Source organism: Dermacentor andersoni, chromosome 2, assembly GCF_023375885.2.
Source record: "Dermacentor andersoni chromosome 2, qqDerAnde1_hic_scaffold, whole genome shotgun sequence".
NCBI lineage: Eukaryota > Metazoa > Arthropoda > Arachnida > Ixodida > Ixodidae > Dermacentor > Dermacentor andersoni.
In genome coordinates, this window is record NC_092815.1 from 87,483,107 (window position 1) to 87,499,820 (window position 16,714).

The 16,714-nt window shown below is 43.7% G+C and overlaps 1 protein-coding gene across 1 annotated transcript in view; it reads right to left on the minus strand.

Moving 5' to 3' along the window:
- Positions 1–16,714, minus strand: part of LOC126541683 (RCC1 and BTB domain-containing protein 1-like) — a 46,960-nt gene that overhangs the window by 11,897 nt on the left and 18,349 nt on the right. Inside the window, exons 7-12 of the mRNA XM_055076834.2 lie at positions 15,272–15,379; positions 4,797–4,939; positions 3,707–3,897; positions 3,482–3,537; positions 2,743–2,813; positions 2,160–2,213 (exon numbers count right to left, since the gene is read on the minus strand). Of these exons, the coding sequence (XP_054932809.1) occupies positions 2,160–2,213; positions 2,743–2,813; positions 3,482–3,537; positions 3,707–3,897; positions 4,797–4,939; positions 15,272–15,379 (623 nt within the window). The remainder of the gene's footprint in view (positions 1–2,159; positions 2,214–2,742; positions 2,814–3,481; positions 3,538–3,706; positions 3,898–4,796; positions 4,940–15,271; positions 15,380–16,714) is intronic.

The following is a 16,714-nucleotide window of genomic DNA, read 5'->3' on the forward strand; positions in this document are numbered from 1 at the left end:
TGTGAAATGTCTCATATTATGAGAGATACAGAAGATTACAAGTTACCCTCCTCCATAGTCATGCATTTTCTCCTCAACTAGTTCGCTGTGTGATTGGGGCTAAGCTCCACCTTAACTGGCTCTGCATCATCATGGCACGTCGTGTTGTCGACTTCTGATTCTCTAGGAGCGCGCGCGCGAAGCCTCTCCAAACTCCCCACCAGCTGCTTGGCAGTCGACCCCAAGCGAGCGCTATTGAAGCAGAGTATGTTGCGAGCATTCTGTCGGAGCGCCGCACATGTCTGGTATTCCAGTAACCACAGGTGAGCTGGGCGTTTCAACAGAACGGTGGAGGCATAAACTCAAGCTGATGAAGGAACTTTAGCATAGACGTACGTGAGCTGCCTGATCGGACTTCACGGTTCAGCCATGCGTCAACGTAGAGCTTAACCAGCCAAACAAAGAGCTAATATTGCTCTAACCAAGTGTAAAACATCTTAAACATTTACAAAAACATGGTGTTAACGATTACACTCCTGCGAAAAATTTACATCAGCCGCAAAAAAGAATACATTTCGTTACTGCTAGTGTGTGTGGTTGAGCTCTGTGCCACCAGGTGGCTGCACTGAGCAGACCATTTGTTGCGGAACGCTGGCCACTTACAGGTCGCGCCACCAGAAAAAAAATGGAGCTGTGAGACACCCAACAAAGCCTTTTTTATGGCGAGAGACGAACACAAAATGTATCATGATGATGATAAAGGTGCATGCACTTCTTGGTGCTAGGCGCGGAGGCAGCAGCCCATGATTCATTCTTTTTCTTCGTCGTCTGCTAATCTCCAACACCATTCACATTTGCGCTTCTGCTCATCCCGTGAAACGACACGGTCAAATGGCCAGGCCCTGCTCCCTTGCGCTTGCATTTACCCTAATACCGCACTCGCGAAATGCTATTGCGTTACTAATCTTCCGGTGTAAAGTGACGGCCACAAATGCCAAAATCCTGGCGCCGATCAAATAGCGGCAGTCCGATGAGCTGCAGCCAGTCCGCTCGTCTGCTGCCTTACAGAGGGACACAATGTTGCAGCTTAACATATTGCCAGTCGCTACGTTTGCAGCCCACAATGCAACAAAGTCGAATCATAGTGCTCGCAAAAAGACAGACCGGCTCTGACCACGCAGCTCTCGTCAAAATGGAGCATGTTGTAACACAAGCAGACGACGCTTGCTGTGTGCCGGAAGTGCTTAAGTGTAGTGAGAAATTGTTCTTGTGCATTCTCTTTCTGTTAATTTCTTTTTATAGAAACAAATTAACTAACATTCCAGCTATTACCAACACCATTTGTTCAGCAAAGAGGTGGAAAAATTATAGATGATGCGCCCTAGGCAGCCAATCGGATAGCTCGCCCTACTGATGTCAATTGGGTGATTTACTTCATATGGTTAGGAGCGGCTGAAAATTCCGCCGAGCAATGTGCTGCGTTCGGCACCAATGTACATTTTAAAACCTCACAATAAATTACACGCTTTACGCGGAGCATTTAGATGCGTTAATTAATCATCAGAAGGACCTACTCTAACGACTCAGTACATCTGTACAAGATCGTCAAAATCGTTTCAGGGCCCCTTTAATGTGGACGTCTGCTATGCCAAATCAACAGGATACCACATGAGTGATAACTAAAACAATAAAAAAAGTTTAATCAGGCTAAACTATCAGGTTACACCTCTAAGAAGATAGCAGTAACAAATTTTACTAAAAGCGGAGGGTTGGTAGGCAGAAAGAAAAGGCTAACATGTGAACAAAAAATCTGACGTGATTATTTTGGCCACCTGGGTTTCTTTAACCTGCACTTAAGTCTAAGTACATGCGCATATCTGCATTTCATTCCATCAAAATGAGGCCACTGTGGCCGGGAATAAAAACCATGACCTCATATTCAGCAGCAGAATGCCAAAGCCACTGAACACCATGACGGGTAATCAAGTAACTGCATCATGCTTTAAATTCCATAGAAGTTCCATAAAAGGCAAGATCGCTGTATGGCAGTTTCCCTCGCGGCACATGTGCCACTCCATTCAAAATACTTAAAAGCTTGAATGCAAAGTAAAAAGAAAGAAAGAAACAATAAAAGAAAGCGAGGTTGAAATGGATATCTTGACACTGTTTTCCCTACTTACTCTTTTTCATCTTCATCCCAAGGTGCTTGGAACATGGACTGAAAGTGCTCGCACCTGCAGCAAAAAAGCATGGTAACACTGTATGGCATCTAATAACTGGCATCATTTCATAGTTATGAACCTTATGCAAAGCAACAATGCTTCCACTAGATAACTTCAAGCCTTCTTAAGACCATGAAAATGAAAGAACACAAAGGTTAATGGCGCATCCCCACAGAGTGCGACGCATGTGGAATCTGCGCCACTTGCATGCATGCAGACAAACATCTGTACACAATGGATGTTGCTGTGGCGACCCATGCCCACAGATGATGTATTGAATACTCTTCACCTAGTGTACTCTCTTTAAAAAATCCCTCAGTGCTGTTTTGTGTGGCTTACTGGTCTGTGCGAAATGTTAGCTGCAAAAGAATTTTATTTCAGCTCGGCACACATTGCTGTTCCCTTGTATTTCTGAAGCACAGTTATTGAGAAGTGCTAGGGCTTACTGGCAGTGGCACCTCCCTTTGGCATATGACTGCATGTGTGCACAAGGAAGAAAGCTTGGAATAAATACATATGATGATGCACCTGCGCAACTCACCTGATCTTGAGTATAGCCTTGTGAACGTGAATCACACGTCCTTCCACGCAGATTTTGAGGTCACTGGTGCTCTGAACAGCAAAAATAAAAAAAGTATGAACATAATTAGCACGATATGTTTATCCATATCAATAAGCTGCTAAAAATGACACAGATGCAAACTACTAGATTTCGTAAAGAAAGAATTGTACAGCAGCTAATGCCCATCTTAACATGTCCAATCACTACTTTATGCTTTACTACACAGGGGCAGATCCACATGACAGATAATATGCATGCTAGTATACAGAATTCGCTATTTAACAGACAGAAATTACCTAGAGTACAGGTACTGCTAGTTACTGCCACTGGTGCACAATTCATGCACGCAGCACTAAACAAGGTTAAAAGCATAACCTAACACTGCAGCAGAATATGTGCAAAAGATAAGGTTCAAGTGGGTGTTGTAGCACATCGTGTTATGCCAGGTATGCTGGTACACAAAATTCTTAAGGGGCGGGAGGGTGGGGGGGAGTGCACATGCCCAGTGTGCCACCCTCCTCCTGGCTACGCCCCTAGATTCTCCATCTAGCATAGCATACTAGCTGTAGGCCAACTACTTCGATCATTTTCAACTTAGGCACCAAGACTATGCCTATTACACAACGAGTTGTATGGTACTACTGTATTTGTATTGTGGAAGGGTAGATGACTACGGATGCTTCGTAGGAAGTCTGCATTCTTACTGCAGCAAACTTACCGGGTCATTGAAGGCCATCTTGAGACTGTTGGCAACTGTGTTCGGATTGCAAATGTCTTAAAAGGGGGAGAAAAAAAGGATGCAGGTAAGACAAAAGATAAACCATGCACACACAAAGCAAATAGAGCCATGCAAAAATATCTGAACAATAATAACTCGCAAAGAATGCTCAAGTGGACCACAATGTCACATGGAGGCCTATGGCAATACAGTTAACGTACATACCCAAGACCATTGGTTTCCAAGTGACTGTGGGGCAGGCGAAGCAGGCGAATACATCATGAATAGAGTGAAAAGGCGTTTCAGTTGGCACGGTTACAGACTGGCCCCTGCACTGTCCCCACATGTACACACGGGATGTCTGAGTCATCACAGCTGAGATATGGTTGTAATGTGATGCTGCTATCTCCACGATCCTGCAAAAGGGTAGAAAGTGAACTGGGTCAGATGGGAAAGGATTAATGTGCACGCCTAGCACAAAGAAAGGAATAATCTTTAATAATGGCAAGCACACACGAGAAGACACTGCGAAGAGCACAGAGCGATTGATGAAAGGTCGCACAAAGTATGCCACTGGAAACATTAGCATCAAGGAATTACCAGCAATGTTACTAGCACATCGTGTGATCTGACAGAGCAGGTTTATTTATTCTACAGATCTACTGCAGGCAAAACTTTCATGCAGTGAATAATAGTGCAGAGTGGCAGCAGCAACAAGCAGCGCCACTAGAATAGCCACACCTTGCCCAAGTGATGGTGACAAAAACAATGTGCTATTGTGGTGAAATTAATCTAATTTCTACACAAAACTGGCACATATAGCTATTGTTCAGGCTGCAGGTGAAAGTAGCGGTGATGATTTCCTGTCACAATAAAAAACAAGAGGAATAAAATTCCTGCAGCCCAGTCGTGGCATGTCCTTGCATCAGGGCTTGCATGTTTAAATGATCTTGGTGCTAGTAATAATTGGGAATTTGATTGGGAGGCATGTTTCAACATGTTTGAGCTGCATGATGTTTTCTTTTTTAACTAGAGCCTGTCATTGATTACAAGGCATGCAGGCTGATGCCAAAAACTTCACCGCACCGATTCCACTGCATGCGATTCATGTTCAATCGTGCACATTCAGAAAATGGTTGTCGGTATAAACATCATATCATGGACTTAGCAGCAACACAAAATGTATTCACTATGGCATAGCAATTTATTCATTCCAGTAGGGAAGTGAAATGGACAGTACTAGCATAAACACTTCTAACAGGCCCAAAGAAAAAAGAAAAAAGGTGAGCGGTGGGGGAGAGAGGACTGAGCCTACCTTCCAATGTCAGTGGGCATCTTGAAAGGACTGACTTGATTTGCCTTGTTGCCTGTGCCTAGCTGACCATAGGAGTTGGCACCCCAAGTGTAGAGCACACCTTCGTCAGAGAGGGCCATGGTGTGGGCATAACCACAAACAACCTGTATGAAACCAAACCTTTCTGTACCAAAATAGATAACCCAAATTGTGCAACACTCACAAAAACACATTTTTCAACAGAACCAGCACCACAGAATCGTTTTTCACCTTTTACCGAAACCAGATAAATTCTAAGTATGTGGTCTTCTTTAAGGCATAAATTAATGGTTGAAATGCAGCCCGAGTGACCACGAGTCAAGCAAGCAATGGTATGCTCAGCAGTGCAGAGCCACATCCATGAAGCCACCTCAGAGGATTCACGAGAATTTGAATGATGCATTCAAATTAAATAATCATTAGTGAATAATGTGACACATTTTCTACACACCTAGTACAGTAAAAGCTCAATCATTCGGCTCTCATTAATTCAGATAACTCTGACTAGTCCTGGTTCTGGCAGGAATGTATGCATAATTTGATGTCATTACACTCTTCTTAATTCAGACGTACTTGGCCTCACACCGGTTAATTAAAGATTTCTCGGAGTGCGGTGAATGTGGGGCACCATAAATGTATGGCGCAGACAAGCAAAAGCAGCACCAGCGGACAACTTAAAAGAAGCAGTGGAGTTCACATTGCCATGGTCATCAGCGGTAACTGTACAGCAATGCCAGAACGCTTCACGCCTATCTGTGCCTTTATAGCCTTTATTTTGGCATTTAGCACCACACAAGACACCACACTGTCTGTGTGCCTTTAGAACTGCGTAGTCGCTAGTTGCTGTCCACCATGTTTGCACCGATAGCAACCGCGATTTCGTCCACAGCGTTTGTGGCAAACAGCAGTTTCTTTTTTATTTTGTGCGCACATTGGCCACAGGCCTTTGAACATGCATGGTCATCATCCACTATCCCGTCGATAGTGACCGTGAGTTTGTTTTGATACAGTGCAATGTGCGTGCAGTGTCCCAAACGTAGCGGAAGCTGTTGAGGATGAAGAGCAAGTCTACTGCAGCCCACATGCCGGCATCAGGCCTGTCAGCTACATCGCAATGAACGGAATTAAAAAGTAAGTTGTGAACAAAAAAACAGAGGTCTTGCACCGTGGCAGCACTGCGAAGGAAGCACGAAGCCTTCGCCACTGCGAGCAATAATCCATCACGAGATAATTGTAGCTTCTGGACTGCTTTTGTGCTAAATAGAAACAGGATCTGTTGATTCATTCAGTAAGTAAATGCATTCTGTATTAGTAAGCTTGTGTTTGTGTGTGCGTGTTTGATACTGTTGATAATTTGACATCAGGTTAATTAGGCCATTTCATTCGGTTCCATGAAATCTGAATTAACGAGTTTTTACTGTATTAAAATCATGAGTAATCAGGGCAGTCAAATAAACCTCACCCATATGCTCTTACTGATCTACGTGGGCCATGTGCAAGCTTCAAAAGTCTCAGTGGTACACCGAGCATTTTCTCACATGAAAACTTGCCACACGCTCTGCAGTGGTGCTGCTGTGCATGGTACGCAAATGCAGATGCAGCTTTTGCCATCTCGACCATAAGCCGTAGCAAAAGCTTATTACAAGCATAAAAGCATGGTGACTAGTTGGCACTTTCACCAAAAATGAACTTGGTCTTGATGACTGACATGAACACTTGAGAGATAAATGAGATGCAAAAGGCAGGGAGGCTAACCAGAAGACATATCCAGTTGGCAACCCTAGATGCACATAGCATGGATGACTTCCTTGTGTTCAAATGGCTGGTGGACACAAGGCATAACACACTTATCGAACTGTCAACCTCTATGGCATTAACATTTGCCCACTGAGAAAACTTTCGTCATGAGGCAGGAACTGGCATATTTTGTCACCCCACCAAATGACAAAAAAGTTATTACTGCTAAGAATAAAGACAAAACAACATTCTTGCAATAGAGGTTTTTAAAAAGGCCACTCTTGCTTGGCACAGTACACATTCATTCCAGCTATGTTGCAATACATATATGCATGCATGCATATATGCATGCACAATACTCACAGTAAATATGCTTGGGACAAAAAAAGTAGGAAAGAAAATCAAGGGCAGCGGACATCACAACTTTCTCATTTCGCAGTTGAGATGTCCATGGGAAGCGAGACAGTTACGATGCTTGTGGTCCTTCATTTTCTTCCTACTTTTTCACTTAATACAGTAAACTACTACAACTACTATTACCACTACTACGGTAGAATCATACTCAATCAGAATATCTGCTTAAAAGAAACAACAGCCTTAAGTTGAGTTAATTTTGTATTCTTCCAATTCCGAGTACACGGAACAAAAATATGGCCAAAAATGAAACTGAGCAGCTGATCTCGGTGGCATTGCAATGCACATCGGCATTTGCATTTTCTTTTCAGGTTTTCTAGCCAGTTCTCTATGTTCTTTCCAAGGCAACTTTTGCTGGCTTTTGGTGGTGCCATGGCTAGTGTGGCCCTACCTTGGTTATGGCTGGCTGTGGTTTCTTTGTGTTGGCAATGTCAGTGAACTGCGAGTTATGAAAGGAAACAGCCATACCATGTGCTCACGCTGAAGACGAAGATCATATTTAACGATGACTTCAAGAGTGGTTGCTTCACTAAAGTGGCTTTTTTTATTGCTATAGCAGTTATGTGGACACTCGAGGGGCATTTCCACTGTCGCCATCAGCATGATGTCCTGTATGAGGTTCAAGTGCGACAACTTGGTGACGATGCGCCGTATGCTGTAGGTGCGAGTGAAGGGGTACAAGGGTGAACCAAGGATGGAGGCTTGATGTCACATGCGCAAGGCACGGAGGGGAGGGCTCTACTTTGGCTCGGCCGAGAGTGGCCATGCGAGCCCTATCCTGAAAGCGATCTGCGATGAGTACAGAGTATACATGCACCGAGGGCTCATAGGTTCATGTGCAGTGTGTTCTCGCTGCTTAGTTTGCATTGAAGCAAGAGGCAGCACGAAGGTCAATTCGCTCGCTGCTGCTCTTTCTCACGCCAGCGTTTTGACAGCGAGTGTCCACACTCATTGAGTGAGATGGGTATGTTTCCTGTGCACGCATGACACGATGCTTATTTAGTTAGTAAGCAAATGTTTACGAGCTAATACAGCCAATAAAACTACTATCCTTGCTTCGTATAGCTGTCTACTAATTTGCTATCGCACTCGATGCTTTGCTTTCGGCAAAACTGCAAATTTTTTTATGCGTTAGCATTAGGAGTGTCAAAGTGGAAAAAAGTATGTGTGTGAAGCGTGGGAGGCCAGTCACATTGTAGAGGTAGAGAGGAACTGAGACGCTAGTCTGCTCCGGACTACCGTCAGCTACACTTCACTCTGCGTAGAGGTATGACGTGTGTCAAGTGAGCTGAACAACACCTAGCAATGTAGTGAACATGGTTTAAATCATGGATCCAGGAGCTCAAAGAGGTGCAACGTAATACTAACACATTTCTATCGCATTTAATGCTATATCGCCACTGAATTTTTACTACGTGAAATGAATGAAAGTGTGTTGTTCAGTGGTGCAAGGGCCAGGTATGACCAAAGAGCACCATGCCAGTGTTAGCGACTTCGCAGTAGAGTGGCGAGTTCTATGAAGTTGATGTGACGTGGCTGTAAAGGGGCCTAAAAACAGTCACTGTAGAGTGTGTAAAATCTACCTGCAATAAAATTGTGGTGATGACTAATGACGTGTACTATGAGCCTTAAAGTGCATTGAAAAAAAAATATGCTATACAAAATATGTCAGATGAAGAAATTGGCTAGAGCACTACTGCCACACCAGAGCCCGCGAAACACAAAGGCCTGGAGGCATGTGCTGTACAATACCACTATTGCAGAGGCATCCTCTGAAGAGAGGAAGCGCTACGAATGTATGGAGCTAATAACGTGTAAGGCAACATCTTTCAGGAACCCTAGGACTGTGTTGGCATCAAAAGAATGGTTCTGGATCGAGATACCTTACAGGATGAAGAGGGATGTGCTACCGGTATGCTAAGGGAAAATGTCTGTCTTCGCATTTCGCTTCCCAACATTCCAGGAGGACGTGGAGGACGGTCTGCCTCTCCCCGCAACTACTACAGGTTGGAGGTTTCTTTCCAGTAAGTACAATACTATGGGTGCCAAATGCGTGTCCTATTCTGAGATGACAGAATAGGACATCTGTTCAGCGTGATTTCGTTGCAGACGGCCAGAAACATAATTGTGGCTTTATTACGTGCAGCATATTAATTGTTTCCGTGTCCCACAAGCATTGCCAGTGGTTTCGCAGTTTCATTCGTAAGAAAGGCCTAAGATCTGTGGCAGGAACACCAGCAATAGGATTAGCAGCTTGCGATGCAATTGACGTGGCCATCTCGTCCACCAGAACATTACCTTCGATACCCCTATGGCCAGGCACCCAGCATATAATGACATGCTGGTTAGATATTAAATGTTACACAGGACGAAATAGAGCTCAACAGGTACTGGATTTTTGTGCTTACAGAGCAACATCAAGGCATTCACGATGCTTAGGGAATCTGTATATATAACTGCGACGGCATCATAGTCTAATCGTGATCGAATTAGGCTCTTATAATGATTCATCAAACACTTCCTTCCGCTACCCCATGTTGTGCGAGATAAATTTCCGTAAGTTCATTGCTTTTAGACATTTTGCTTTAAGATATTTTATGTGTGGAATGAAGGTAAGCCTGGAGTCATGTATAATACCTAGAAATTTATGCTCTTTGTTGGCAGGTATTTGTTGTCCACACAGCTCTATACAAGGATCTGGAACCAGGCCTCTCTTTTTTGTGAAAAGAACACAAGAACTTTTGTGAGGGTTGATTTTAAAACAGTTTTTGTCTGCCAACTTGGACACCTTGTTCGAGCCCTGCTGTACCTGTCTCTCGCATACTGCAACGTTACAGGATTTGAAGCCTATTTGAATATCATCCACGGAGACAGAATAAAAAATGGCCGTTGGTAATGAAGCCCAGAGTGTGGTCATCTTAACGATAAAGAGTGTGCACCTGAGCAAACCTCCTTGGGGTACACCAGTTTCCTGTATAAATGGACATGACAATACATTGCCGATCTTGATGCGGAAGGTACGACTGGACAAATAGCTTTCTATTAGGTTTAGCATATTGCCACGAATGCCCATTCCTGACAAGTCTCAAGATTCCGTAGCGCCACGTTGTGTCATACGCCTTCTCCATATCAAGGAATATGGATAAGAACAACTGTGTACAAATGCATCACGGATAGTTGCTTCAATGCGCACAAGATGATCGGTTGTGGACCGCCCTTCTCTGAAACCACACTGATAGGGGTCAAACATTTTGTTCAATTCAAGGAAATGCATGAATCGCTGATTAATCGTTTTTTCAAATAGCTTACAAAGGCAACTTGTGAGAGCTATCAGGCGGTAACTTGCCACCGAGGAAGGGTCTTTACCCTACTTCAAAACAAGAACCACAATCGCTTTTTTTTGTGTGGATGGAAGCTATCCGGCAGCCTAAATAGTGTTGAAATGTAAGAGTATTGTAACTTGTGTGTCAGTGTGCAAGTTATTTATCACGTCACACGTGACTTTGTCAGGTCCTGGTGCAGAGATCTAGCATCATTCAAGGCAGCTCTCAACTCGGCAATACTGAAAGGCCGGTTATACGGTTTGTTCTCTCTGCATTTATGTACAACTGGCTTACGTTCTTCTATGTGTTTGCAGTTAAGGAAGGATTGAGGATAATGGACATATGCTTGACACATGCTAAAGTGCTCCCCAAGAGAGTCTGCCTGGTCTTGCAAGGTATCCCCTTCGTCATTCACCAGAGGCAACGGATGGATTTGTTGCCCTTTTAGCCTTCTTGAGCCATTCCAAACTTTCACCTCTTGCGTGTATGAATTAATATCTGAGAAAAACCTCACCCGGCTTTCTCTCTTTGCTTGGCACCCTGTCCACCTTCACTGATTTAATTTTCTTTAATTGATTCAGATTTTCTGCATTTGGTGATCTGCACAATATGCCCCATGCCTTGTTCTGCCTCTTTCACGCCTCTCTACAGTCTTCGTTCCACCAGGGAGCACACCTTGTAAGTGAAACACCATTTGTTTGCGGGATAAACTTTTCAGCTGCATCAATAATAAAAGCGGTAAAATGTATAACAGCATCATCTATATTAAGATCATTTATAAAATCTCGTGGTAGATAAGTTGATTCTTTAAAATGCGCCCAGTCCGCCAATGCTAATTTCCATCAAGGAATATAGGGAGGGCTATCATGCAGTTATCAGATTTAAAGTTACAGTGAAGTGGTCACTTCCATAAAGTTTATTGATGACGTTCCACTCCAGGTGAGGCAGAAGAGAAGAAGAGCCAATTCCTATATCTATCGATGAATAACTGTTGTGCTGGACGCTGTAATAGGTCAGCTCCATCTTATTAAACAAACAGGCACTAGGGGTCAGAAAAATTTTTTCAATGAATCGACTTATCGCATCGCACCGCGAGTCTTCCCGCATTGTGTTGTGGGCATTAAAATCACCCACGAGTATGTAGGAGTCAGGAAGCTGACCAATGACGTCATGGAAATAGCTTTTTCTGAGATGATAGAGGGTATGTATACAGAACACAGTATTAAAAAGGACTGCCCGAACTGACACCACCCCAAGGGGCGTCTGAAGGGCGACATGTTGACAAGCTACAGACTTGTCGGCAACTATTGCAACACCGCCGAAGACAGCCTCATCGCGGCCTTTTCGGAAGATGGCGTAGTTATGAAGCAACTTGGTGTTTGTAGGTTTCAGATTGTCTCTTGAACACACAGCAGCTTTGGATTATGTTTGTGTAGGAATTCTCTAACATCGTCAAGGTAATGAAGAAGTCCTCTAACGTTTCATTGTAGTATTTGTGTCTCTATTATGATAAATGTGTTTTGTGTTGCGTGTTTAGGAAACGAAGATTAGCTCACGGGCCCTTTCCAGGCGCCGTGACGCGAGTTTTGTCTTCTTTTGGAGCGATCGCGGAAGTCTCGCCACTCCTTAGGCCCTGGAGGTGCTGTCTGGCTGGTTGTTGTATCCATTGCCTCTTGTGACGCGCTGGACACGCGCTCTTCGAAGCGCTGTCCAAGGACATGCACTTCGAAGAGCCTGGTGCCTCGGTACATTGGATGAGCCCTTTGAGGCCACCTGCCCAGAGGTCGATGGCCCCTTCTGCTGCGGTGGCGGAGCAGAGCTAGCTGCAACTGCCCCGGGTGAGGGGCGGGGGGGGGGGGGGTTGCAGATGGCTTCAATGCCCGCTCACTGCGAGTAGCACGGACAGCCGCTGGAAGCCATTGTGTCACCGTCCCCTGACGCAACACATCAGCAAAGATGTTCTTTGGCAAGTAAGATACTCGCCTGCGTGCCTCCTTGAAACTTATGTTTTCCTTTACTTTAATTGTTACTATTTATTTTTTCCATGATGGGCACACCCTCAAGTATGCGGCGTGCTCCCCATCACAGTTTACACAATGGAGAGAGTTCTCGCAAGATTCAGAGGTGTGTTCATGGGCACTGCATTTCGCACAAGTTTTGCGGCCTTGGCAGCTCTGTGAACTGTGGCCAAAACGTTGGCATTTGAAACATCTGAGGGGATTTGGCATGTATGGCCCAACACGAAGCTTGACGTACCTGGCCTCAAGAGACTCAGGCAAAACACTTGAACCGAATGTGAGCATCAGGTGCTTGGTCTGGATTTCTTCGATGTCACAACTCGTCTTTATTTGTTTAACGCTAATGACGTTCTGCCCATTGAAGCCCTCCAGGAGGTCAGCTTCAGTAAGCGCCAACAGATCATCATCTGAGACAATGCCACAGGTGGTATTCATAGTGCAGTGTGGGGTTACTGTTAACTTGGGCATCCCCAAAGGAGCCTAGACTGGGCAGTTTTTCATACTGTTTCTGGTCGCAGAGCTCCAAGAGATCTCCGCTTGCCATCGTCAATGCTTAACTTGTACCAAAAACTTCGGTAAGAGACCTCGAAACAAGGAATGGTAAAATTGTTTGCACTGATTTATCTGGTCTTTTAGAATGAACGACATGGAAATGGGGAAAAGATTCTTTTTGCCAACCAAAATACTGGAAGACTACATCGGTGCACGCTCTTTTCTGAGGGCAATCAGGGAGTGGGGGAAGGAACTAGCCATGGATGAATGTTTAGTTTTCGGCAGTAACGCCAGCCACCCACCATGGAGCCCTACAAGGAGATGCTGCAGGGCCTGTAAAAGCAGGCCCTGCAAACGCCAGATGTACGTTACCACTATAATCATATATGAAGTAACCTTGGTTGGCTATTCACACAAGGTTAACCCTTGCTGCCTGGAAAAATTGGAAGTAACGGGGAGCCAAGAGAAGACAAGATGGAAAGCGAGAGAAATGCGAAGGTTGGAGGGAGAGAGAGAGAGAGACAGGAAAAGGCAACTATACCTATTTCCCCCGGGTGGGTCAATCTGGGAGTACAGTATACGTGAAGCTGAGGCCAAAGGGGTGTGTTGCCTCCATCGAGGGGCCTTAAAGGTCCTAAAACTCAGCACTGGCTCAACCCTTTTCCCCGGACATGGCTAAGCCACGCCCGGTTAAACGCAGGAGGGTCCAACCCTCATATGCTCGAGTATGTGGTGTCGCGACACACCGAACACCTGCTGATGCAGTGCCCCTGCGGGGAATTTTTACTACGTCTGCTTTCATTTAGTAAATATGTCCTGTTCTGCTAGCTCTAGTCAGTGGCTACTTGCAAGCAGAATAATTGTACGAGAAAGGTTTGTAATCCTATTACACCTACTACTACTCCACCTATCATCTGCTGTTAGAAATAAAGTATCCGTCCCTTTCAAAAAAGCATCTTGTGTACCCTTGACCTCAGACTCTTGGTAAGTGGAACTCCTGATAACGAGAAATTATTTGCTTAGTCCCTTCTAGTAGGCAGACAGGCCGCTGCCTAAACGCTACACTTAGATAGCACCACAGCTCCCTCAAAGGGTCACCATGTTTGGGTCTTGCCATATGCTGCCAACAATGCAGATGTGAACCCGTTCTGCAAGGCACATTAGTCCTTTTTTTTGGCACTGAAATAGGACAACTAGGGAGGTTGTAGAGGCTTCCTACGTTTAAAAAAATGGTTCTAAGTGTGTCAGCCAGCCTTCACATAAGCTTCACATAAGTGAAACAGCATATCTCAATAAGTTGTCTTTCGCTGCAAATACGACACTATCAGTGCCCATATGATAAAGGCTTGCATTGGAGCTTGTTTCTATAAGCCTTACACTTTGAGAGCTTTTGGTTTCCTGCATTTTTTATCAACATGGCCGTGTCACGATTAAGTACTTTCTTAAATTTTTTTTTAATGGTTTGGAGTGCGCTTGCGCAATGATGTACTTTGCTTCTGATTGGTGTCAACTGATAAAAAGCAGTGTTTTTCCGAGAATAAACTTTGTTTGAAGTAGTGCTCGCCCTGTAGGGTCTTACTTCTTGTGTGCTCGTTTTTTGCATATTAAGTGAAGTATGAATTCTTACAAACTCTCCCAAATTTCAGTTCTTGCATTTTCATACACTATGTAGTTTGAAGAAAACATACACTAGCATACACTGTTCCATAGAAGTGAATGAATGATGAAGTGAACTTTACTAGCAAAGGGGTCTTTAAGGAAATAAAACTGAACTGAACTTGCAATGTACAGTACTCTGAATTTGACTAAATAAGTTGAATTCTTTGTTCAGAAGCCAGTGAAGACTTATGGATTTCTTTCTAGTACCCAAAGCAGCAGCTAATAAATGTAACACAAGGGGTATCCTTCCTGCTCATTCATATACAAAGAAATGTATGCACACTCAAAGCAAATTAGTTAATAAAGATTTGGTGCATTAAGAGTTGTGCTCCCATGAATACTCTTGTCTCTCAAAAATCTAAGAGCCTGCTCACCAAGCCTTGCATGGTGAGACGCCATACTTCATTTATATGTGTGCTTGCCACTGCTGTTTGTAACAGGGAAATGTAGAAGTGCTTAAAAGAGTTATGAATTTGTCAATATAACATTACTTTTTTTCTCTACCACAATAATCACTAAAAACAATTACCAGCACGTTGGCTCATCAATTTGCACTCCGTTGGATGTCAGTTACAATAAAGATGTTGCACAATGCCTAATGGAAGGATATATTTGGCGGCCCTTTCCAGTACGCACATAAGCTTCCCACTTGGTACTTGTGTGTAGCCAGTAAGGACACAGATCTCCGAGTGAAATGCTGTCAGTGCTTAGCTAAATATGTATCTCATGAAAAATGGACTTTAGACGAAGGTCCTCTCATGTTCAACTCAAAGAATGCTGACTAAATGCTTGTCGCATATACGAGAGTACACACCTTTTGAATCACAACACCCTGCAAGTTAGTGACACGACAGGGACTGGTTTGGTTGACGTTGTTACCAAGGCCAAGCTGTCCATTGCCATTGTAGCCCCAGCCAAACACCTGAAAGCATCACAGAAAGGCAAGTTTTTTTTACTGAACATGAAATGTAAGCCGAACAGGGTGACAAGTTCTGCTTGTTTAAGTAATTTAGGGTTTGTTCCTCCGATTGAGTAACATGCAAAATTATCTATACAGTGGTCTGACAAACCTTGCTGCTTGTTTCAGCTTGTGTTGACAGGACTATGCTCAGGGGTGAAAAGTAGGTATGTGCAAACATTTGAAGATTTTAAATAGTAAATAGAATAATTTTCTATTCAATGCGGTCTTTGAACAAATATTTAACATTCATAAATATCTAATGGCTTTCAAATAGTTTGTCATCAAGTGTGCGTGACCAAACATAAAATTGGAGCAGAAGTGCAATACATTTAATCCCCGCTGTCATGGTGGACATAAAATGCACAAAGTTATGTAGTGGAGCAAGCTATACATCACTCAGGGAGCCAGACTATTCCTTGAAAACTGTGAATTTGTTAATGTACTTTTTTCATTGTAACCTTTGGGGCAGTTGTTTACATGGCAAGTTTGAAGGGTGCCACATTTTAATGCAACTATTTTTTTATATTGAAAATTGCACCTAATTCATGATATTCATAATCAAGTTTCAATGCTCCATCTCTGCAAGGTCGAAATTGGGTACACCAGAAGTACAGAAAATGTCACCCTGATAATACATCAGATGGAAGTGTTCCATGACTAAGTGAGTGACGAAGTTTCAATGTTATGTTGCCATAGATACTGATAGACACATTGCGGTAGATGCTTGCCAGGCAGAATATGCTGTATCAGTTTCTTCTGCAACTGGCTATGATGCATGGCGTCATACCTGGGTGCTCTTTTCGTCACAAGGCATTTTAGTATATGATATTTAAAGGGACACTAAAGCGAAACAATAACTCAGTTTAGACTAATGAAGCATTGTTTGAGAACCCTGCAGGCAGTCATTTCAAGAAAATAGTTTGATTATTAGATGAGAAAATAAAGGTCCAAGTATCAGTATTTGAATTTCGCGCCGAAACCCCAGCGCTGGTACGTTAGCGTGACGTCAGGGATTCCAAAGTTTTCGCATTTGGGCCGCGTTGGCTGAATAAAGGTTCCCGAAACTTGCCCTATTTAATATTTGGTTCCTTTAAAACACAATGTAGTCAATCTGTACCGCCATATATAATTAGTAGGCCCTAGAAGATGCCATAAAAATCTAAAACATCATAGCCCCCAGGTGCGCGAACTTAAGTAGGCGTCGCCACCCGTATTTCGTTCTTGCGCTTTTTCTGGATTACCAAACATCTTATTGTTGTAAGAGTGGTGTTTTTGTTGTTGTAGAACGGTAATTTA